Raw genomic sequence first — 23,783 nt, 5'->3', positions numbered from 1 at the left:
TATTGAGGGGAAAGTTGTAGTTAATAGTGAATAAGTGTTCCCTATTCTAAAGTGTTACCGAAAAAAAAAAAAAAAAAAAAAGCTACAAAATAAAATTTGATATGGTAAAAACTAAAAAGGACATTTGACACAGGACTAAGACGAAGACTAAATAAATAAGAAAACAACAGCTGACAAAATTAACACGAATGCAGACGGTAGATTGGAGCAAATATCGGCATGTTCAGTAGTGACTACACATGCAGTTGTGCGTTTGTGTTGAACCTGTGTTTCAGCGAGGAACGTCTGCAGCTTTAGGAGCAGTAATGAGGCTCCACAGACGCGTCTCTAGCTCAGCACTTTCGCTGCGCCGTGGCTGGAGGGGAGGCGATGCTGGCTGCTGTTCTCTAATGATGCTCCTCACGGCAGTCCAGCGTTTTGAACTCTCTCCTCTGAGCTCCTGGACGGTCCTGACTCCCCAGCAGAGATCTGGCCCGCGGCGGAGCCCGTCTCTGTGGCTGTTTGAAGGAGTCGGACGGGGCTTCATCGACAGTGCTGATGAAAGGCGAGACGCGCTCGAGGCTCAGAGCTCCCGTCCGGTCGGCTCTCGGTGGAGCTCGTTCAGCAAACAAACAGCAGAAAGGTTTTCCATCCAGCCCACCGTCCTCCTGCCAGACGCTTATTGATCAGCGCTCTGAAACGCATAGACTCTGTACCTCTCAGCCAAATGTGTGCAAGAAAACAACAAACTTAAGTTAAAGTGAGGCTTTGACTTTCATTGGTGCGGTTTTCTGCGTTTTGCTGTTGTCTGGCCCAGCGAGTAAAGCGGCGGACCCCGTTCATTCTTCTGGAGTCTGTCTGTCAGTGTGACGCTTTTAATTCAGTCGAGTCACGTCCCCTTTATTTATGTAGCACTTTATACAAAACTGATTGTGTCAATGCAGCTTTACAGTGTCAGCAGGAAAATAGTTGGTCAATAATGTAAGAGGCAGGGCTGTGTTAACTTTTTATGCACATAGTTTGAAAGTTTTGTAGTACAGGCCAAACAGTTAAAGTATAAAACATCTATTATGTCTGAAAACAAACATGAGTAAAGGAGTTCATCACTTAAACAGGCATTGATGTTCCATACAAAGCACACAAAATACAAACCATCACAAAAATAGTTTTTAGACAAAGTGTTTTTCTTAATTTGCTAAAAATGGAAAAGTGCAGAAACAAAACACCTCAACAAAATAAAAAAGAGTGGCAGACATTTGTGGGCGAAGATAAAAATCCTTGTCATTATTTTATCTTTGTTGTTAGAAAATAAGAACAAAGATATACATTACAATACACATTCAAATAAAACAGACTGCTTTATTTTTCAGGTACAGTATTTAGCAGTAATATTCAAGAAATTGAATGAACAAATATTAAAATAAAACACTTACATTTACATGTGTACTTACATTTAAATTAATCATTTGATACAATGCACTTATTGTGTACATGTTTTTACATTGTACTTATATTTTTTAAAAATACCTATGTGTAGTTACATCTGTAATTAATTTCTGTAATTACATTTATAATTACACTGTTGACCCATCCCTTACACCTTAACCCACCCTTAAACCGACCCATACCACCAAACCTGTCCCTAACCTCCCCGTATCACACCTCAATAGCAGCAGAAGTGTTTTGCAATACAATATGAACACAATAAGTACATTGTACTTATTTTTTTGATGTAAGTACATAGTAGTTAATGCCACCTAATATAAAGTGTGACCAAACACTATATAAACTGCAGTATATACGTCAATTATGCACTGCTCAAAAAAATGAAAGGAACACTTTGAAAACGCATCAGATCTGAATGGGGAGAAATATCATGCTGGATATCTATACTGATAGGGACTGGGTAAAGGATGCCACATCACTTGATGGAAATGAAAATGATCAACCTACAGAAGGCTGAATTCAAAGACACCCCGAACATCAAAGTGAAAAAATGATGCAGCAGGCTAGTCCAGTTCTCTGAAATTTCATTGCAGCAACTCAAAATGGTACTCGGTAGTGTGTATGACCCTGACAACATCAGGGCATGCTCCTAATGACACGACGGATGCTGTCCTGGGTATTTCAGATCTGGACCAGGGCATCACTGAGATCCTGGACAGTCCGAGGTGCAACCTGGTGGCGTCGGATGGACAAACATAATGTCCCAGAGGTGTTCTATTGGTTCTATTGGGGGGCATTCGGTGCCATCAAATCCTTCATCCTTCAGGAGCTGCCGCATACTCTCGCCACATGAGGCCGGGCATTGCCGTGCACCAGGAGGAACCCACGACCTCCTGCTCAAATGCCCTTTTTTAATAGTCAGCCTATACTGTTCTTTTAGTCAAGTTTTGGTTGAGTGAAAGTCTGAGGGTTTTAGTCTAGGACTGTTGAGATCATGTTTGAATTCATTACAGTTCGTCCGTTTGAAGGTCTGATGGCAGATTTAGTCACAGCAAACAGCACAAGAAGCCATGTGAAGGAACACACTGCCTGTGTGACACTTTCATACCAGCAGATTACCTCCGTAGAGATCGATAAACTACTGCTTACATGTCTGTGGATGTTTTCAGATCATCAGCGCTTTTCTGCAGAGAACACGTGCGAGTCGTTGCCAGATTGGAAAGATGAAGTAAATCCCGAGTGGAAAATGTGTCTGTTTATAAAAGAGAAACTCTGATTGGGGGATTTGAACTCTTGACATCTGGCAACTGCAAGCATGAAAACTGATAGTCACGGTTAGCATTTAATGATGTGAGTTTCATCTCGTCTTTGTCGTGGAATAATAAGTTTGTCAATTAATAATTTGTCATGGTTTTCATTAACAAAATTAACACTACTAATGATGCAGTGAGACTCTGAAGTCCATTGTCTTTAGTTTCTGTTGGTTTTGTTAGTTAAATATGACCTGCGCAGGAGGTGACCGCCAGTCCTCTCAGTGTTCAGACATGTTGATATCTGTCACACTTATGTTTGTGATCCTGTCTCTCTCTCTCTGTCCCACAGCTGTCTGAACGCTTGCACGTACTGCAAAACCAAACACGCCAGAGGAGATCTGGCCAGTTACCCCATCGAGGAGCTGGTGGAGAGAGCCCGACAGTCCTTCCAGGGTGAGTCTGACCCCTGACCCCTGACCCCTGACCCTCACCAGCTGCCTGTCTGATGATCCATATCATATGTCCTGAAGTCAGTGACCCTCACAGCATACGAACGTCTAACATTTACTCTAGTGCTAAATGAAATGTAAGTGTTTAGTGTTAGTAATACTCGAGTAAGCCAGTGCTTTTCTGACAGTAACTGAAGATCATCAGCGTGATATCCACAGCCAATCAGCCCATGATTCCTCTCAGCCAATCAGCCCATGATTCCTCTCAGCCAATCAGAAGCTCAGCGTTTTTGAATCATGCTGTTTTATTTGTGCAAACTCCTGTAATGATGCGAGTTATTTTGCAGTGTAACATAAAGCCACGTCTAGTGACTTGGACACAAGTTTCCTCATGAGATGAGTTTGGTGCCAGTGTCTGTATGAGAGAGATGAAACGACATGCCAACATAATGTCGTTGATTATGTGTTTTGATTTGGAATGTGCTGCTGTTGTGTTCGTCTCCGATCTCCTGTCATGTTTCACGCAGAACACTCTCTAGAGCAGATCAATGGGTGACATGGCAATGCTGCTTAATACGCTTGCATTCATACAACACCTGCACATTTCAGTAAAGCTGGTCAGCTAGTTACATAACGTGTGAGTAAATGTCGAAACCTCCTGGTGTTGTGGACATCGCTGTGTTTGATACTGCCGTCATGCTGAGCTGAGTGAGAATACGGCTGTGACTTCAGCTGTTCGTTCATACAGATATGTATTCAAGCAGCTGAATGAGCAACACATTTGAAGACTCACGCCTGGAAGGAAATGCTCTCAGCTGCATGGACATCATGGACATTTGTACTACATTCTTGACACTTCCTTTTATTATATTTATTAATTATTATTGTAAAGTAAATATTTTGGGAAAAGTTTAAATGCAAAAGTTATGGTTAATATTTGTTGGTAAATTAAATAAAGGATTAATCAGAAAATAATCGATAGCTTAAAGGCTCAATGAATCGGGTTATAATGGTCAGTCGATCATCTAGATGAAGTCAGCTGGACGTGTCCGTCGCGTCTCATGGCTCTTCGTCAGGAGGCTGTTAGTGGTCAGGACTGAGAGAACATCGTCTCATGACTAGAGGAAGTTGGTGCTGTTTGAGCGTCAGTAAGTCATGTCTGAGCTGAGTTGAGCAATACGAGTGAAGGTGTGTGAGAGTGTGTGAGGTGGTTTCTGTGTGTTTCTCTGTTCCTCATGCTGTCGCAGCAGCAGCACATTTGCTCCACACGTTTCCTCATATTGACTGTCTGTATCTGACTGAAACCACAGTCTGCCGCAGATGATCGTGTGTGTGTGTGTGTGTGTGTGAGAGACTATTGTTAATAATGTTAATGTTCTTAATGTTCTGACTATTAATCCTAACAAAACTAAAGTACTAACATTTCAGAAAAGACCCAGATGTCAGGGAAAGAGACACAATTTCACCCTTGGTACAACCAAAATTGAATACGCCACAAACTACACACACCTCGGGCTGAAGATAAGTGCAGCTGGTAAGCTAAATTTGGCTGTGAATGAACTGAAAGAGAAAGCAAGAAGGGCCAAAAAATCTATCCAAATTAAAATACCAATTAGAATCTGGCTCAAAATATTCCAATCAGTCAAAGAACCTCTTGCATTATATGGCAGTGAAGTGTGGGGTTCTCTCCTAAATCACGAATTTGAAAAATGGGACAAAAACCCGACTGAAGCCCTGCATGCTGAGTTGTGTAAGAGCATCCTCAGAGTACAGAGGAACACACCGAACAACGCATGCAGGGCAGAATCAGGCCAGTTCCCTCTACTCATGCACATTGAGAAACCAGCCATCAAATTTTGGAAACACCTAAAAATGAGCGACCCCAACTCTTACCATTTTAAAGCCCTTAAAAACCATGAAGTGAACCCTGAAAAAAGTCCCCTGATTCAGATGCTCCTGAAGCTGCAAACACAGACTAACACGACTAACAGCATCCAGCATCAGGACACTGAAATATTCATCCATAAAACACAAAAAGAAAATGATCTAACCTATTGGAAAGAAACAACAGAAAAACAAAGTAAACTTGAATGTTATTTGGCCCTAAACAGAGAGTACACCACTGCAGAATATCTGAGTACAGTGAAAGACTGTAAACTAAGAAGACAAATGACGAGGTACAGACTGAGCAACCATACTCTCACTATAGAGACGGACAGATATCGCCAGCACTGGCTGCCCAGAGAGAGCCGCATCTGCCCACACTGTAATCATGGGGAAGTGGAGACAGAGCAGCACTTCCTCACCGGCTGCACTAACTATCAACACATTACAAAGACTTTTGATCCAGAATTTGAAACACTTTGCTCTGACTTCAAAATGTTAAACAAGAAAACACAGCTTCAATATTTATTAGGGGAAAAACAAGATTGCATCCTACTAGCAGCAAGATACATTGATACCTGTCACAAAAAGAGGGAGGAGTCAACAAATGAGTGATGCGTCCACAAACACACACACACACACACACACACACACACACACACACTCACTCACACACACTCACACTCACACTCACACTCACACACACACACACACACACACACACACACACACACACACACACACACACACACACACACACTCACACTCACACTCACACACACACACACACACACACACACACACACACACACACAACATTGAATTTTAAATTGTTCATGGAATTCTAAAATGTTGATTTGTTCTACTTTTTAAATGTATCTACATGCATGTTTTTGTTGCATATATATCTGTACGCTTTGGCAATACATTGTAACAATTGTCATGCCAATAAAGTACATATTGAATTGAATTGAATTGAATTGAGAGAGAGAGAGAGTGTGTGAGAGAGACAGTGTGTGAGAGAGAGTATGTGTCTGTGTGTGTGAGAGAGAGAGAGAGAGAGAGTGTGTGTGAGAGAGAGAGAGTGTGTGAGAGTGTGTGTGAGAGAGAGAATGTGTCTGTGTGTGTGCGCGACAGCCGTGTGATCAACAAGTGTGTGCACTATTGCATGTTAAACTCTGATGTTTTCTCTTTACAATGTTTCAAGTCACCTTTTACTAAAAGGAATTTAGAATGTGTATATGATATAAAAGTAATGTTAATGCAATATTAAAGGATATTTTTGTGAAGATATTCATACGTAGCTGCTCTATAATTGTGTGCAGTAAGTGCGAGCAGAAGCCAGTAGTTTCTGGAGCTCATGAAGCTCACGGAGTGTGTGCAGATGTTTGTCACTAGACTCTTGCACAGTGTCATCATTATACTGGATATTCACTCTGATAGGACGGCTGAGCTCCTGCCGCAGCGAAGCCAACTCATGATGCTATTCATAATGTCCTAAACGTGTCTGTTCCCGTGCATCATACTGTGCATGCCTCGAGTCGACTTGAGCGGTGATGTTCTTCTAAATCTCCTCCTGAACCAGCGCCGAATGCTAATGCTCAGCCGTGTCACCAAACGGAGGATTTATTTCATTTGCACTGAACTCTGAGCAGATTTCTGTGACTTTATTCAAATCTGATGAATAAATATAGCAGAGTGAGTGGCGTTTCAGAGCAGCGGGTCTGAATGACGTGAGTGATGGTCAGAGATCTTCTGACCGCCACGGCTGAGGTCTCCTGTCTCTGCAGATGGGTTTATTTCATTCAGTAAAGAATCATTGTGTTGCTCCGAGACGCTTCTGCTGTGGCTACTTATGGCAAGCAGCAAAAACAGACAATACTGTGTCTTAAGATGCAACTCAATTAATATTAACTTGTGTAAAATCAATATCACATTTGCAGTCATGCTGATATTCTGTAAAAACAGCACTCTTTCTCATGAGATAAATATTAAAAACATTCATACAGGGGTGTTTTCCCTCTAATTTGGTGGGCGTTTTTAGAGTTTAGTGCCGTTTTCGCACCAAGCTACTGTTAATGCTTGACCCGCCTCCCTGTCTTTAATTACCGTGGTTAATTACGCTGGCCTTCTGTGTGTTAAGATCAGCAGCAATAGATTCATTGATTCTTCTGTGCTCAATCTGAGTCAGTCTGAGACTTCAAAGCCTCATTTACTGCAGATCTTCATGAATTCATCAAACAGACCATCTGATCTGAGATACAGTCAGTTATTACTGAAAGTGGAAAGTGATTCATGTCACAGAGAAACCGAGAATGGATAGATTCATAACGTTTCAAACTTCTGGCCTTCAGCTCTTCAGGAATATAAATAAACACGTTGGTTTGGTTTGACTCCCCTTGACCTAGATTGGTTATGTACAGCAGATGTAGTTTTTGGGAGGTTCTGTAGAATCAGGGACGTGAGCTTCAGTCTGAACATGAGTCCTGATCTCATCTTAGACTTCCAGTGAGAGTATATTAGTCAGGTCAGCTGAAACACAGTTACAAGTCCAGTGCTGGATGGACAAGAATGATTCATTATGTTCTGATTCAACTAGAAACGAGGCTGATTTGTGTCGATCTCTACATCAGATTTCTTAATCAGCTGTTAAACTGTTGCACAGATGTTGTTTTGTGGTCGTTTTTCTGTGAACGGACTCTCAGTCCGGGCCACTCTCTCTAGTTCTGGCCGACTGTCTTCCCGGAATAATGAACATATGGAGGAGTGGTGAACATTAGGGTTCGACTGAGTTTGATCCTCCTGGTCTTAATGATATTTGCTGCTCTTCCAGTCCTCACTTTCAAGGTGATATTTGCAGGAGGATTATTGATCGTGGCGGTAAGCGCAGGCTAAGACGAACATATCGACAGCATGAGAAACAACCTTGTCCGCTGATATGGCACTTAAAGAAGTTATCATTTATTCATGGTCGTTTGTAAGCCAGTCGGACATCAAGAAGGCCGCATTAAGAATGAGTTTGATCTAGGGATGCTCAATATTAGATTTTTGCCGATATCCGATATACCGATATTTTTCAAATTATTTTGGCCGATAGCCGATGCCCATACCGATATATTTCCCTTTGTTTTGAAACAACACTAGGCCTCTCCTGAGCGGAAATTATAAAAACTAATTTTATTTATTTAATTCTGGTTAGTTTTGAGCAAAACTTTTTTTTTTTTTTTTTAGAAATTTACTTTTTTAAAGTTGTTTTTCAATGAGAGTACATTGAAAGCCTTGGAAAAAAAGAAGAGAAAAACCCAATAAAATCAATCTCTGCTGTTTTTTTTTGTTTTTTTCCCCCTCAGACAGATGCAGTTGAAACCTTAACATTTTATTTGTGGGTTTAACATTAATTCTGGTTGCTGTTCAAACCCAGCAATCTTCTGTTAATAAAATGTTCAGTAATTGTTTGTGTGGACACACGTCTAGCGTCCGCTGTTCAGTACACTACTGAGTGCTGAAACTGAGGAGCAGCTGTATGTGTGGAAGAGTCTGTCTGTAACGTTCATAATTAGACACAAACATATAAAAGTGTGTGTGTGTGTGGAGCAGCACATCTGTGGCAGAGGTGAACCGAGGGCTCTCAGTAAATATTTGAGAGCAAATTTCATTAATGCTGGCCGTATTCATGTAGCTCCCGTGTAGCTCTGTTTGTGAACTTCAGCCTGGGATTGTTTAACCCTGTCTAAGATCAGCACGCACACACATACACACACTGCTAATATAAGTGGGCTGCAGAACATTCGTTATCCATTATTTCTGTCATTTTAGGGCATCTTGTTTTCACTTGGACACACTTGTGACACTTTTGGAGGAGGTGTAATGTTTTGATGTTAAGCACTTTCAAGTAATATTCAGCATTAGTGTAAGACTGTGCCGCACACACGAGATGCTTCAGTGATCCAGGCCCGAGTCTTCAGGCGCTCTGTGCTGATGCTGCTGTGTGTCTGTAGGTTTCACATCCCTGTACGTGTGTCCAGCAGAAGCAGGCCTGAAGAGTTGCGGTCACTGAGGCCTTTTCAGTCGTGATCCAGTTACATTGTAATGCATCGTGACGTCTTGAATCGGGATGTGTGTCCTGCTGTGATGGACCTCTGCCCTGCAAGAACAAAACGTGGAAGAACACACCTCCCTCCAGTTTCAATTACACGCCAGCACAGTGAACACTGAGTAGTGCACACTTTGATCAATACTCCGGGGCGCTCTGTCCCGCCGCTGGCGTCCCATGCTGTGTTCTATGCAGTGGCTCAGAACATGCGCTGACAGGCAATCACACAGCTGAAGCTTGGTTTCTGAGCGGATGAGTGCGCCGGCACGCACAGGAACATGTATTCATTAGAGCTGAAGGAAGACGGATGGGTCCGGTTCTGTCCCAGTCATGGGATGTTTGGAGGTTCTGTGTCTCAGCTGCTGCTGTACGGATTGAGCTCCTGAGTGTCGATGTGTTGGGCCGCAGCTCTCGTTGTCTGAAGGAGATTCCAGTGTGTTCTTGTGAGTGTGTGAAGGAAGCCCACCTCGCTGTCCTGCTGGTTCAGTGATGTCAGTAACTCACGTGTAGTTTGTCAAAGTTTCTCTCTTATTGTGCATCAGCTCAGCTGCCAAATCTGACCTCAGAAGACTACAGAGGGTAGTCCGGACTGCTGAGCGAATCATTGGTACAACCCTCCCCGCTCTCCAAGAACTGTACTCATCCAGAGAGAGCAAAATCAGTCCGGACTAGGCTTGGGTACCGTTCACATTTGAACCGGTATGGTACCGGTATCGGTACCTGAAATACGGTACCGGTACCCAACGGGTACTGTGTAATAACAAAAACATTTATTTCAGGAAAAAAAAAATATTCCAAAACTCTCAATTTCAACATTTTGAACAATAGGGCCCTACAATTCTTGAGTTTTATTTTTTCTGATAATCAAATGAAGGCATGAAACATTTATTTATTTTTAATCAAATGAAAATTAAACCATTTTATTTTTTGACAAACAGAGGTTTACTGTTAAAATTAATTCATGGTAGAAAAATTGTGTGAGAATTCCTTTTAAAAAAGTTTTAATTATTGTATTTGTTTCTACAATTAAGTGGTTAATGTAGTTATAATAATTATTTTTATCATTTAATTGTTTTATTTAAATTTGACAGTAAATGGAAATATATATGACATATATTATACTGTACAAAAGTAATACAAGAGTAATATTTCTGTTAAACCGCACTTTTATTTTGACAGGTTGCCGTGAAGTTTGTGTATACAGTATGATATGATGCTAGTTTTCTCAAATGAAATGGTAAAATTCTCATGAAGTGACTCACAGCCTGTAAGTTCATGTTCATATTGTCATGTAGTGAGATGCAGAGTCTGTAAATCACCGCGAGGTCACGTGTGCTTCAGTATTTGTGTAGTAAACAAAACCGCGTCTCCGCCATTCATACACCGAGGCTAACGGAACATGCAGGATTCATATTTAAATCGTCTTTTTGCATTTTAATATTCACATACACCAGTTCATATCGCGATTTGAATTAAGTGACAGACATTCTTTTATTCATCCAAAACTTGAGGAATTCCGTGGCATTCCGCACTTTAGAGTAAATTCCATTTTTATGAATGGACTCCGCCATCCTGTCCGCGTTTGTGGAAGCCATATGACCCTAGAAATGTAAACACACTTCAGAACATTTCGGTTTGCCGTGTGTTGTGTTTTAAAGAGTTGCAGGGTGACAAGTCACAGGGTCTCTCTCTCTCTCTGTCTCTCTCTGTCTCTCTCGTATGCGCCAATGCGTTCTCAGGTACTGAAATTAGGTACTGAATGATTTAATGTGAATCGATACTCGTTAGTACTGACGCAATTCGGTCTGTACCCTTTAAAGTACCGAGTTCAGTACCCAACCCTAGTCCGGACCCTCACATCCAGCACACTCCCTCTTTGAACTGCTGCCGTCTGGTCGACGCTACAGAGCGGGTTCTTCCCGCAGGCAATACATCTCATGAACACTTAACTTGACAATATACATGTAGCACACAACACACACATACATTTATTTATTTAACACTCATACTTGTTTTAATTTCCTTACATTTGTACACACTTCTAATACCATCTTGTCTATTTTGTATATTGTGTTTTATTTATTTATTTTTTTTCTTTAAAGTATCCCCTATTATGGATTATGAAAGGTTCATATTTTGTTTTGGGAGTCCCCAACAACAGGTCGACATGCATGCAAGGTCAAAAAACACTTTCATTTTCTTATAATATGCATTTATTTTGACCTTACTTGCTCAATGACTCCCAAACGATTCATTCAATGATTAATTTTTCCAGACTCCTCCTTTGCGTGATGCTAATCTGCAGTGATTGGTCGATTTAATTTTCATTTAAAGCAGTGTTTGTGAGATCAGTGCTGCTTTGTGTACAGCGTTACCGGGGAAACCACTATTTGTAACGCTCCAAAAGCGGCACCTAGTGGTGAAGAATGAATTTGCATTTTCGTTCAGACCAACATGAAAATCAAGTTTTCCCAGGTCTGCTGATGTTTCATATTGATGTAAACATGAAACGGCTTGGGATTCATTTTAAAAACGACTCGTTTCAAAGATTCAGAGTCGACTCTTTCTTTTGAGAGACAATAACTTCATACACGGTACACTTTCAGATTTAAACCTTTGCAGGATGTTTTCATTCACTTAGAGCTGTGTTACACACTGCATGAAAGCTTATCTTCAAAAATACATAATAGGGGCTCATTAAATATTTTTGTATATTGTTATTCCCTATTTATTCTATTTTTATTCTTTTTATTATCTGTGTCTTGTCCTGCCACTGTCATTCTGTTTGTGCTGCGGAAGCTTCTGTCATCAAAACATATTCCTTGTATGTGCAAACATACCTGGCAATAAAGCTCTTTCTTTCTGATAATATATCTTTTCATATGTGCCTTATCTCTGTACTCTGGAAGTTTCTTTAACCAAGACACATTCTTGGCGGCGCATCTTATTCTGATTCTGAGATGATGTGCGTGCTTGACTTCCTGTCAAGTCCCAGGAGTTTCTCTCCCAGCATCACTGTGTGTTAGTGGGTTGATTTTCTTGGGTTTTAGCTCTGTTTTGTGCCGTGTCTTTTGGTGAACTGGCTGCAGTCATTGTGTGCTGAAGCCACAGATCCAGGAGCGTGTCACAGCAGAACAATCAGAGAGGGGTGCGTTTGTCCTCCGTTCCTCCCGCTGTGGTGGTGTGTTGAATGGGCTGCTCGTCTCGCAGCAGGCTGATTGTGGATGTTGTGGTAATTCCATCTCTGCCAGGTGGCCCTCGAGTGTGTGCTGCAGGTGAAGCCACCTGCTCTGCCCTCTCCAAACACACCTGATCCTCCTGTCCTGCCCTCTGTGCCTCACTGCTGGCCCTCAATCACTCCTTCTCTCTTGTTCACTCTCCTATCGCTCATGAGACCTGAGAGCTCTTGTGGGAACTCCTTCAGAATGCACCATTCATCTGAACCGGTTGTCTTCTGTTTCACTGCCAGTCATTTAGCTGCTGCTGTTATCTGAAGTGACCTATAACACACTTTGTTTGTTGTTGCATTTGCTATTTTATCTTTTAAGTTTATTGGATAGTGGGGGCAGGACGGGGAGTGACGGCATTGGAAATGTCAGCACTGGATGGTGATACAGTACATGAGAATCCTGAAACCAGTGACCAGGGTCAGAAATGAACCAGGATTTAGGGTGAGAGAACCACCAAAATTAGCAAAAATGCTCCAGATTTGAGATATGACAACAAAAATGTTCCTGTATGAGTTTATTTAATGTTAATGACATATCACATAATCAAAAGTGCTTGTTTTCGTGAATATCAGCATTACTGCAAATGTGATTTTATACAAAAGATCACAGCAGAACCGTTAATCTGTTACTGGATTTTGATCAGTAACAGCCTATAGTGTTATAATTGTATGCTAATTGAATATATTGAAAAAAAAAAAATGTCCCTTTGCTGGAGAAGTTAACTTGTGTCTCTTCATCTGTGTCTGTGTGTGGATCTTGAGCACCGCTGGGCCTCACGGGGTCTGAAGCGTCAGGCCGGCCCCTGGCCCCTGGCCCCTGGCCCCTGTGTGCTCGCATTTCAGCTGCTTCTGATTGAGGGTGAGGTCAGAGGTCAACAGCACAGGCGACCTCAGGTCTGCTGCAGTTTGTGAGGGGCCAAGTCAAGTAAAGGGCCACCTTTATTTCTGCAGCACTTTATACCAGAGAGCTTGTTTCACAGTGATGCAAACAAACAGAAAATGATTTGCATGAATAGATTGTACTGATGATGCTGAGGGGACAGACACATGACAGCGCTCTGATGGAGGTGTGTGCGTGTGTGTGTGTGTGTGCGCGTGAGCGTGAGTGTGTGTGTGCGCGCGCGCGTGTGTGCGAGTGTGCGCGCGCGTGTGTGCGAGTGTGTGTGTGCGCGCGTGTGTGCGAGTGTGTGTGTGCGCGCGTGTGTGTGTGAGTGAGTGTGCGTGTGTGTGTGAGTGAGTGTGCGTGTGTGTGTGTGTGTGTGTGTGCGCGTTTTTGTGAAAAGTCAGGACATAGATGTGTATAATGACGAGGGTATGGCAGGTATTACAAGGTGAAGGTGGCATCTCAGGACATTGACCCATGTCCCCACTTTTCAAAACGCTTATAAATCACTCAGAATGAGGTTTTTTGGGGAAAGTTGAAATGCACAGTCTCCTGTAAGGGGTAGGTTTAGGTGTAGGGTTGGTGTAGGGCAATAGCACATACAGTAAGTACAGTATAAAAACCATTACACCTATGGAGAGTCCCCACTTTTCACAAAAACAAACATGTGCGTGTGTGAGGAGCTGTTGTGGGGGGGAGCTTCTTCTGTCCTCCAGCAGGGGTCAGCAATGTCTCACACTGACAGCTTCATCTGCTCTCTCTCTCTCTCTCTCTCTCTCTCTCTCTCTCTCTGTCTCTCTCTGTCTCTCTCTCTCTCTCTCTCTCTCTCTGTGTCTCTCTCTGTGTCTCTCTCTCTCTCTCTCTCTCTCTCTCTCTCTCTCTCTCTCTCTCTCTCTCTCTCTCTCTCTCTCTCTCTCTCTCTCTCTCTCTCTCGGTTGTCTGTCGTCTGTTCAGGGTCGTTGAGGTTGGTGTGACACACTTCTGCTCTGTGAACTCTCATCTCCACCTTCACCTCATTTCTCAGTTCTGCGGCTCATCTGCACGTCTGCTCTCTCTTACGCTGTCATTCTTTTTTTCTTCTTCCTCTTGTGTTTGTGAGGTTGGTTCTTTTTCTTTATATCATATTCAGTAGTACATGCATTAAACGGCAATGTAATCAGTAGTGACAGATTTATTTAGTATGGCAAGCAGTACATGGTAATGTAGTAGTACTTTTATGTAGTATCATGCATATTAAATACAGTACATGAGTGTGGCTGTTCAGCAGTTACACACACACACACTCACGCACACACACACTCACGCACACACAAAGATGGGAAAAAAAAAAAAAAATCAGTGTCTGTGTTACTGTGTGAGTGTTTGTACGTGAGAAGCGTGTGCAGGATGTGTGTGTCATTAGAGGGAGTCCCATTCACTCGTGTGTTTGTTTACTCAAGTGTTTGTTTACATTAGGGTTGTTTGTGTGTGAGCCTGTGTGTGTGTGTGTGCTGATTTGGAGAGGATGATGTCAGCATCTGATTTAGCGCCGCCCATCATGGATGTGTGAACTAGATCTTCAGGCACACACACACACTGGAGCGCATCAGTCTCTCGCTGGATGACGGTGTGACGAGACTCTGTGTGGCCGCTCACAGATGAAGTGTAGTTCAGTGGACACACACTGTCTGTTCTGCCATCATTTCCTCGCCTCATGTTGAGGTTCGAGTTTGTGCCACAAGGAAAGAACTGTGGAGAATAGCTGTTTTGTTTATGTATTTATTTATTCTGCAGCCACATTCACATTGGTTGTCTGTAAGTGAGCAGCTTTGACGTTCTGCTCAGCATCTTCTTTCATGCGCCACAGAAGAAAGAAACTCGTGCAGGTGTGGAGCGACATGAGCAAGAGTAAATGATGACAGCTTTCATTTGTCCATGATCTTCTGTTTCATGTCTCCATTTGTGCATATGGTCTTATAATGATCCACACTAAATAAAGAATAGCAATAATAACAGTTATAAACTTTAAGCTTCTCAGACTAAGCTTCTGTTTTTTAGTCTTGGTGTGCAGTCAGAGAAAGCTGGGGAGTTTGTTATGGGTCAGCTTGTTAAGTTGGAGCTTCATTAACATGTTGATAGTGTGTCTGGTGCAGATGTGACACAGGTCTGTGTGAGTGTATTTGTATGTTTTGTTGAAAATGAAACATACCGTACACAGAGTTTAATGCAAATGCATGTTAATGAGATCCATAGTTAATGAAACGTTGACAGGGCAGCGGTTCAGAGAAGCTGCTTTGAAGTGTGAGATCATTGACTTCACACACACACACACACACACACACACGCGTTCATGTTTAATGCTGCTTTAGCATGTTGGTTTGACACGATACGTGACTGAATGGAAATATTCACTAATTGATTTGTGGTTTATGGTTGTTTATGTCTCGTTGATCCTCGTGTGTGTCCTGCACAGACCGACTTGCTCTTTAGTTTGTGTGTGTATCTGTGTGGTGTGTGTTCTGAGAGCCTGTTTGACAAACGTGTGTGTGCTGATTGTTAACGTGTGTGACTTTATAATCCTGAACTGAAGGAAAGAGAGACAGCAGGAGACCGGAGGACAGCAAGGCCTGGAGTCCATAGAGACACAGAGAATGAGAGACGGGGCGTTCGACATACAGACAGAGAGGAGAGAGAGAGCTGTTGTTGAATGTGTGCAGTGCAGATGGTGTTTCTCCTCAGCAAGCGGCTTTAATCTTCCTCTGTAGAGTGTTTATTTCCTCTAGGGGCCGTACAGGAGCCGAGCCGGACCCCGTGAGAGAACACGACCGCTAGCGCCGCCTTTATCTGCCCCCCCCCCCCACACACACACACATACGTGTTCATGTTTAACGCTGCTTTAGCTTGTTGGTTTGACACGAGTCGTGACTGAATGGAAATATTCACTAATTGATTTGTGGTCTTGACCAGACCAGGTCAGACTGGACTCAGCACACTGTTAGATTTAAAGAGAAAATACAGAAACCTACAGAGATCATTCTGTCAGCACTTACGCTTCGTCATGAATCCTGAATCTGAGTTGGTTTGTGAACCAAGTGAATCTCTGAGTCTGTAATCATGCTTGAGATGATGATGATGATGCAGGAATAACACAACAGACTCAGTTCTAGGATAGCATGACATTATTGTCTTGCAGTGGTTAGTTAGACTTGATTCCATTCATCACTCATAAGTGTTTGATTGAATTTAAAAGAAATGTTTGCAAATTCAGAATGATTCACTTAGAATCCTAATGAAATTATTTAAATGCCTTTTAAACTTTTTTTTGTTTGTTTATTGCACCAAAAGTGATTTGAAAGGCAACTTTAAATATGCTGTATGTGCAGTTGTGAGAGATCTGCCGTCTGCTCATGTGATTGTGATAGTCATGAAGGTCCTGAGACGTGATCAGATGTGTTCAGAAGCCTCAGAAAACTTCTCAAAGTTTCAGCTAGACTTACTGACGCAATCATTTACATTTAGAAGGAGAATCATAGACCCCTCAAATCGTCCTTTAGCTCAATGTCACCTTTCACACTATCTAGTACACTAACCCCTCAGTAGCTCATAAACACACTCTACAGAGGTGTGTGTGTGATCCATAAGCCTTTGGTTTGGCTCGGAGAAACAGCCTGTGTGTGGTGAGAGCCGTCTCCTCGCGGCTGTGTGAAACCCCGAGTCCTCCAGCAAACAACAGCCCTGTCTGTCTGCACTGAGGGTCACGCGTGACATTGATGTGTGACAGCCGTGTGTTTGTCCTAGAGCTGATGTTTACTGCTATCTGCATGTCTCTGGATTCATGATTTGAGGCCTTGAGGATTCTCCAGACGCCTGTGAGAGCCTCACCGACATCACTGGTCATTCATATGTATTTCACCCATCCACAATTACCAATAGATTGATTGAAAAATTGTGAGTTTTGAAAACCCCCTAGAAACCACTCAGACCAGCTCAGCATTGTGCTGTTGAGCTCACAACCTAATGAATTTGTAGTGTTCTTCTGGAATAGAAGAGAATGGAGTTGTAAATGAGTCGTATGAGGAACCCTGAGGTACTAGACTCTCGCTGTGTTTATGCTCATAATCATTAATCACTCAGGAGAAGCTGACTCACAGGCTAAAATTGCTTTTAGTCTGGTTAATTGGAAAGAAAACTGTAAGCAGGGTTTTCTTGGGAAATTCACCTTTTAAATGAGGTAAAAGCTAAAAGGAGGTAAAAGACTAAAGGAGTTTCCAATTCAGCTGCTTTTTATTAAAGCAATTATTTGACCATTTGATATGAGATCCTTTGACCTTTGTAATGGATGAAGACCAACCCTGCGTTCCATTCATAAGGGCTCATCCCTATGCCCTAATCCCTTCAAAGGGTTCACCCTCCGGACTGAGAGCTTTGAAGGGTTGAAGGGTGTAGGGGCCCACATGATATATCCCGTTTGGAACGCACCGAAAGTGACTTCTCTTCAGAGAGGAAGGACGTCTGAGGTGATTTCATCAGTACGTGGCCTTCTGTCTGCAATAGTGAATAGTGCTGGATATCATAGAGACATCAGACTTCATTGAAACCACTTCCCATTAAGATGCTTCTCATTATTGCCATTTAGAAGTCTTACAGAAATCTCGCAGACTCTGTGAAATCAACCTGAGAGCTTTGTGTTGATGTCTAGAGCTGAGCTCTACATGATAGTGTACTGCTACATGACAACATTCATTTCAGCACATGTACAGACTTAAACGGGACCCATTATGCCTCTTTTTACAATATGTAAAATAAGTCTCTGATGTCCCCAGAGTGTGTATGTGAAGCTTCAGCTCAAAATACCCAACAGATAATTTTTTTATAGCTTGTTTAAGCTGCCACTTTTAGGGTATGAGCCAAAACACGCTGTTTTTGTCTTTGTCCCTTTAAATGCAAATCAGCTGGTGTTCCGCCCCCCTTTTCAGAAGAGGGCAGAGCTTCAAAAGTTAATGCTCTGGCACACAACGGTCACGACAAACAATCTCACGCACTGACCTGTCAGAAACTCTCAAGCGATCGACTCACATTGCTTTCATATGCATTTTTTTAACCACCACATTCCTATTTACGATCGTTCTGGTACCACTTGAAGGCAGCATCAGAGAAAACAGGCAGAGACGATGTTAGCTTTAGCAACATTAGCCTTACAGAGTGCCAAGGAGATTTCAGAATCAGACGAAAATCCAGCATTGAAATGACCCTCGTTTGTGAGGCAGTCTGGTGTAAAATGATTGGCATGACTTTATCGATTTTTTTTTTTTAAATTTATAATTTTTTTTTTGGTACATTTCCTTCGAAAATGAAGCTTAACCACAGTGTCCCCAGCGGCTCAGATGGAGGGAGTCTATGGAGCTCCTATGTTCATTGGTGCATCCCAAAACACAACACTTGTAATGCCTCTTTGGCGCTGACATTGTATATCTCCAGTAATGACAGACTGCTGCTTCTCACTCAGGCCTGTGTCTGTACTAATAGGGCAGAGAGCGTCACAACTGGGCGGGACTTTTCCCTATGGTGACGTGTACCTAGGGAGAAATCTGGAGTCGCTTGTTCTGAGAGACTGTTTATGATTTATTGTGATTTATTAAAAAATAATTAGTGGGTGGATTTTTACCATTACAGGCTGGTTGTTTTCACACACTGCAGCCACACAACACCTGTGTTCAAACATCTTATAAAAGTAATTTTTGAATAATAGGTCCCCTTTAAAGCTACAGTCTGTAAGTTTTGCCTCTTTGTTGCCATCTGTTTGAAAACCTGGAATTGCAGCTTTTTGCGGAATTATCTTCCTTGCGTGGGGTTGTGAGTCGGCGCGGCTCCAGCGCGGATTAATCTAATGCTTTGAGGAGTATGTGTGACTGTTTGTCAGTCACAGCACCGGTGTGGATATTTACTGTATTTCGCAATCACAGATTCTAGCCTCCATCTTGGAATATATGACCCAAATAAGAATTTTCACCGTATATTGCCATCTGAACAAGTAACAAGTCTGCCACGTTTGTTCTGACCAACTGAGGAAAAAAGCATTACCATAAATCGCGCTACCAATGGTAGGCCTGTCGCGATAGTCGATATATCGACTTATTGCGCGATATATGGAAATGAGCGCAATCATTTTTGGTGCCGCGATATATTGCGACTGATCATTTTTTTTATAATTAAAAATGATTATATAAAATTTTTTACATAAAAATGAATATCACCAACATTTTAGTCGATCGCGCTGCCTCTGTCATCTCGTCTGCTCTCTGTGGCGGAGGCGGGGCTTAGGCAGCGTCTCCCCCCCACACACGCACACAGAGCGGACCGCGACAGGTGAAGAGAAGGCGTGAACCCACTGCGTTATAAAGTGTTTCGTGACAACTACAGCCAGTTAAGAACAAGTCCCAATGGACCTGGTTTCAAAGCCGCAATCTTCAGCTCCGGTGTGGGAACATTTTGGCTTTAAGCCGAATGAGAGAGGACAGCCAGTTAACGTGAATGAGCCGGTATTTGTTTTATTTATTTAGCATATATTTTTTTCACATTCCGGTTCCAATGTCTAAATATTCTTAAGAATAAAATGTTCTTTGTTCTTTGAAAGAGTCTACTTGCATTATTATGCTATTATATTGTCATACTGTAATTACATAATAAGTGAAATAAAATTGTCTTAAAATGACAATAATATCGTTTATCGCAATTAATTTTGGTGCAATATATCGCACAACAAAAAGTAGTTATCGTGACAGCCTTAACCAATGGTGATTTTAATTTAAAGATCGGTTAGCTCATATCACATCTAACCATGCAAATTATTATTATTATTGTTATACTTTATTCTCAAATTATTAATGTTAACAACATCAGCATTGCGTCACTTTGAGTATAGTGTGTATTAGCGTGTAGATTTCAATTTATGTACAGTTTAATATCTAATTGTCATACCATTCGAATTTCATGTTAAGAAATTCTTTTAACCCAAAAAGCAAACTATGCTCCCTTCGAACTGGTTTTCTTTAAAATACAAATCCTGTGTAATCCCAGGCTGTCTGTAATCAGAAGCACATTTAAAACTGGAATATAATTTAATTTCATTCACGTGTTTCATAAACACATAATCTGGATTACAATCCACCATCAAAATAATACATTTAATTATTCCAGCTGCTGTGAGAAAAGGCTATAAACGTTCCGTCACCTGCAGGATCCTCACATGCGATAGCTTAGTAGCCGGGAAAACTTCTTTGTTTACAGACGTGACGTAATAACGCAGTGCCATACTCTAATTTCCTGTGGAAACCTACCCGTACCACTGAAATTAGAAAACATTGTTATAAGCTAAGCGTTGTGAATCAGGCTAAAGTAAGGTGATAGTTTTGAACACTGGCTGGTTATGTTCTTGCTCAAATATTGATTTCAGATCATTTTTAACCGAAAAAAGGTTACGGACTGCAGCTTTAAAATTCTTTTTAAATATGTAAATAATGGTCATGACTTGTCCTACACTAGACATTTTGTCCAATCTGATGTTCTCTAGAATGAAACTATCCCTCATCCTAAAACACCTAAAACTGACTAACACCTGATGCCGTTGGCCATTTAAAAAGAAAGTGTGAGCGGCTCGTAAGACAGCATTCCTCATGTGACGATATGGGGGCCGTCCTCATTCCTCAGACCCCTGTCCTGTGTTTAGCTCTGTCCTCTGGGGGTTTGCCATTACAATGACGGGGCTGGAACAGAAATGGAAGCGAGAGACTTGTGTGGTGTGAAGGTAAATTAAGGTTTCTATTCATTGGGTGAGCAGCTTTTTGTCCCGGGGGGCGTTTTTCTGGCCTCATCCCTGCAAACAGCCTGTAGTCTTTCACAGAGCGCCACTGCAGACATCAAACACACAACCTGTGATGAAAAGTCGCCTCAGATGTGAGTCCTCTGAATGAAAAGGGAAAATGTTTTAAAATTTCACGGAGAGAGGCGAGCAGGACCTGGCCTTGGCTTAGACAGAAGCACTCATTCACTCCGGTGAGGAGCGTGCGTTTACTCCATCTGACGCTTAGTAAATGCAGTCGCACAAAAGCACAGGTCACTGTCTAATGGAAATGCCAGTGAATCAGTGTTTGGGTTTGAAGGCATTAAGTGGAAACGAATCAATGCTCTCAGACCTTGAGACACAAATATCACCGTTGATGCCATGACTGCATCTTTTCCTCACAAGCTTTGCAACTTACAAATGTCTCTGCTTGAATAATCATGTGCATTAGATTTCACTTTTTCACTGAGCTCGGTGCAGGAGGACACCTGATGTGAACCGCATGACTGGTGACCTTCAGTGATTGCTGGGACTAAACATAAGTAGCTTTCTGTTGATTTATCTGACATGGACATTTGTGTGTTGACCTTTGACCTGACTGATGATTGTACATCCTCTTCACCTGCTGTCCACAGCAATGTCTGGTCAACATCCATAATGATAGATAAAGAGAAAAGCATCGTTTAAAGCAGAAGTCTCATTGCTACCCTGCAGAGATCAGGAACGCCTTTCCTTGAAGTGACATCAGATGCCCCTCATTAGGTCATCTACATTATTCGAGTCAGACATTTAAAGGTAATCCACTGAGTTTAAATCAAGACAGTACAAACGTAATTTCATATCATGCAAACCCTCTTTACTCTGTGCTCCTGAAGGGCTGTTCAGAGGTCACGACCAAGGCTACAGCACTCTTAGAATGAAACGTGCCTGTCAGACAGGCTTTACATGTTTATTTAGCACTGTGGATCTGTTGTGAGGGGATCAGAGATGCGCTGGCTGATTAGAGGCATTAGACCCAGCAAAAGCAGCTTGGGTTCTGGAGCGGATCCCGAGAGCAGGTCGGGGCATGTCCTCGATTTCGTCTTCAGGGAGTGTTGGGAATGGGAGCTCTCTGACATTTTATCTTCTCTCCAGCTGCGGTAAATGTCACTTCAAGTTTGGAGAAAGATGTTCGCTTGACTGGGTCGCCTCTCGCCACATATGTCCGCTCGCTGAGACCGGCCGCCTTTGATTGGGAGACGAGGCCGTGCTCGGGTGCTGGACCTCTCCGTCTGCTGTCCACTTGATGTGTCCTGAAACGACTTGACTTGCTGTCATTCTCATGGAAAGTGTGTTAGTGTTCATTTACGCTGGCTTCTGCTCTGGTTATTGTGCTAAAAGCCCCGGTCAGCAGGGCCTCGGAGATGCATTGCGTGCTGCTGAAGGCTCCAGATGAAGCCGGTTAACCGTGATCTTGTGCAGTCACACAGGTGCATGCACACGTTTGGCGTGATGGCTGTTGACCTGAGCGGATACGTGTGTCGTGGCTGCTGTTTGAGATCAGCAAGATGGTAATAATCTATGCCATGGACCGTAGCGCTCACTTCACAGTGCTCATCACATCGCGTCAGGTGTAGTCTGGACGGCGATGTCTTACCTGGAGAGATCGTCACTCCATCACACAGCGTTCCTGACTCAGTGTTTGTGCTCTTCTGATGGTGAGATCTGCACTCGCTGAAGCGAGGAGGTCATTAATATCTCGTTGAGTGACGGGTTCCCGACACAAGATCTGTCAGATAGCCCACCGCGCTCACGACTTGCGTCACGGACCCCATTCCACCATTAATCCATTTGCCAACTTTAATTTCACTGGCTATTCATCCTGTTTAAACAGCCCTTTCCCATCATGCAGTATTTATGGCTAACAGGAGCTGGAGAGACGTGGAACGAAGGAGTGAGACGGCTGTGGATAGCTGGTATTGACAGGTGGAGAACGGCTCAGACGCGGGGCTGATTGAAGCTGCGGGGGTCCTGCAGATGGGCTTTTAGCGGGGCATCGCAGCCACGAGGAGACCGCATCCAGCCAATCTCCCTCCAGCAAGGTTTCACAGACCTGTCTGCCGTCTTCATGCTCCAACACCTTCCATTTAAACCTATTTGCGAGTACACTGAGGAGAAAACATCTCAAATGTGTGTGTGCGTGTGGAGAGGTCACGTGTGTGTGCCCCGATCAATAATTTAGCAGAGCGACACATTTTTCACCGTTTGAAGTGCTCCCCCGGTGTTTTGATGGCTGGGAGAACATCCGAATAGTGACAAGACACACAGAGTTTAGAGTTTGTGATAAAACCTGAGGGGCGTCTGTTGAGATGAGAGTAAAAACCGTGAAGACGACGACATCAAGAGCTTGTATAAAAGACAAAAGAGACGAGAAACACCAATCCTTAAGTTTACACTCCCTCAGAACGGGCCTAGAAAGAGAGCAAACAGAACCAAACACATCACGTGAGGTCAAAGTGCGTCATGTGTGTAAATGTCATAAAGGGCGACCGACTAACGGATGAAGTGATTGAATGAGCCCTCTTACGGAGTCGACGCTACAGAGATAAAAACAACATTAAACTGCAGAAATGAGGTCAGCGCTTTTAAAAACAGGCCTCAGTTATCTCTGATTAGATGGGCGGCTCGGTGTGGAGGCTTCTGGGTAAAGGAGCAGAGCGCGGGCAGGGACGAGCTCTTTGACAGCTGATATTAAACATTAACACATCA

The 23,783-nt window shown here is 42.7% G+C and overlaps 1 protein-coding gene across 1 annotated transcript in view; it reads left to right on the top strand.

Annotated features, from left to right (window-relative positions):
* Positions 1 to 23,783, top strand: part of cdkal1 (CDK5 regulatory subunit associated protein 1-like 1) — a 269,763-nt gene that overhangs the window by 114,171 nt on the left and 131,809 nt on the right. The window contains exon 8 of the mRNA XM_058747144.1: positions 3,028 to 3,131. Coding sequence (XP_058603127.1) covers positions 3,028 to 3,131 — 104 coding nt within the window. The remainder of the gene's footprint in view (positions 1 to 3,027; positions 3,132 to 23,783) is intronic.

This window comes from Onychostoma macrolepis, chromosome 16 (assembly GCF_012432095.1).
Source record: "Onychostoma macrolepis isolate SWU-2019 chromosome 16, ASM1243209v1, whole genome shotgun sequence".
Taxonomy (NCBI): Eukaryota; Metazoa; Chordata; class Actinopteri; order Cypriniformes; family Cyprinidae; genus Onychostoma; species Onychostoma macrolepis.
This window is presented reverse-complemented; position numbering and strand designations above follow the sequence as displayed.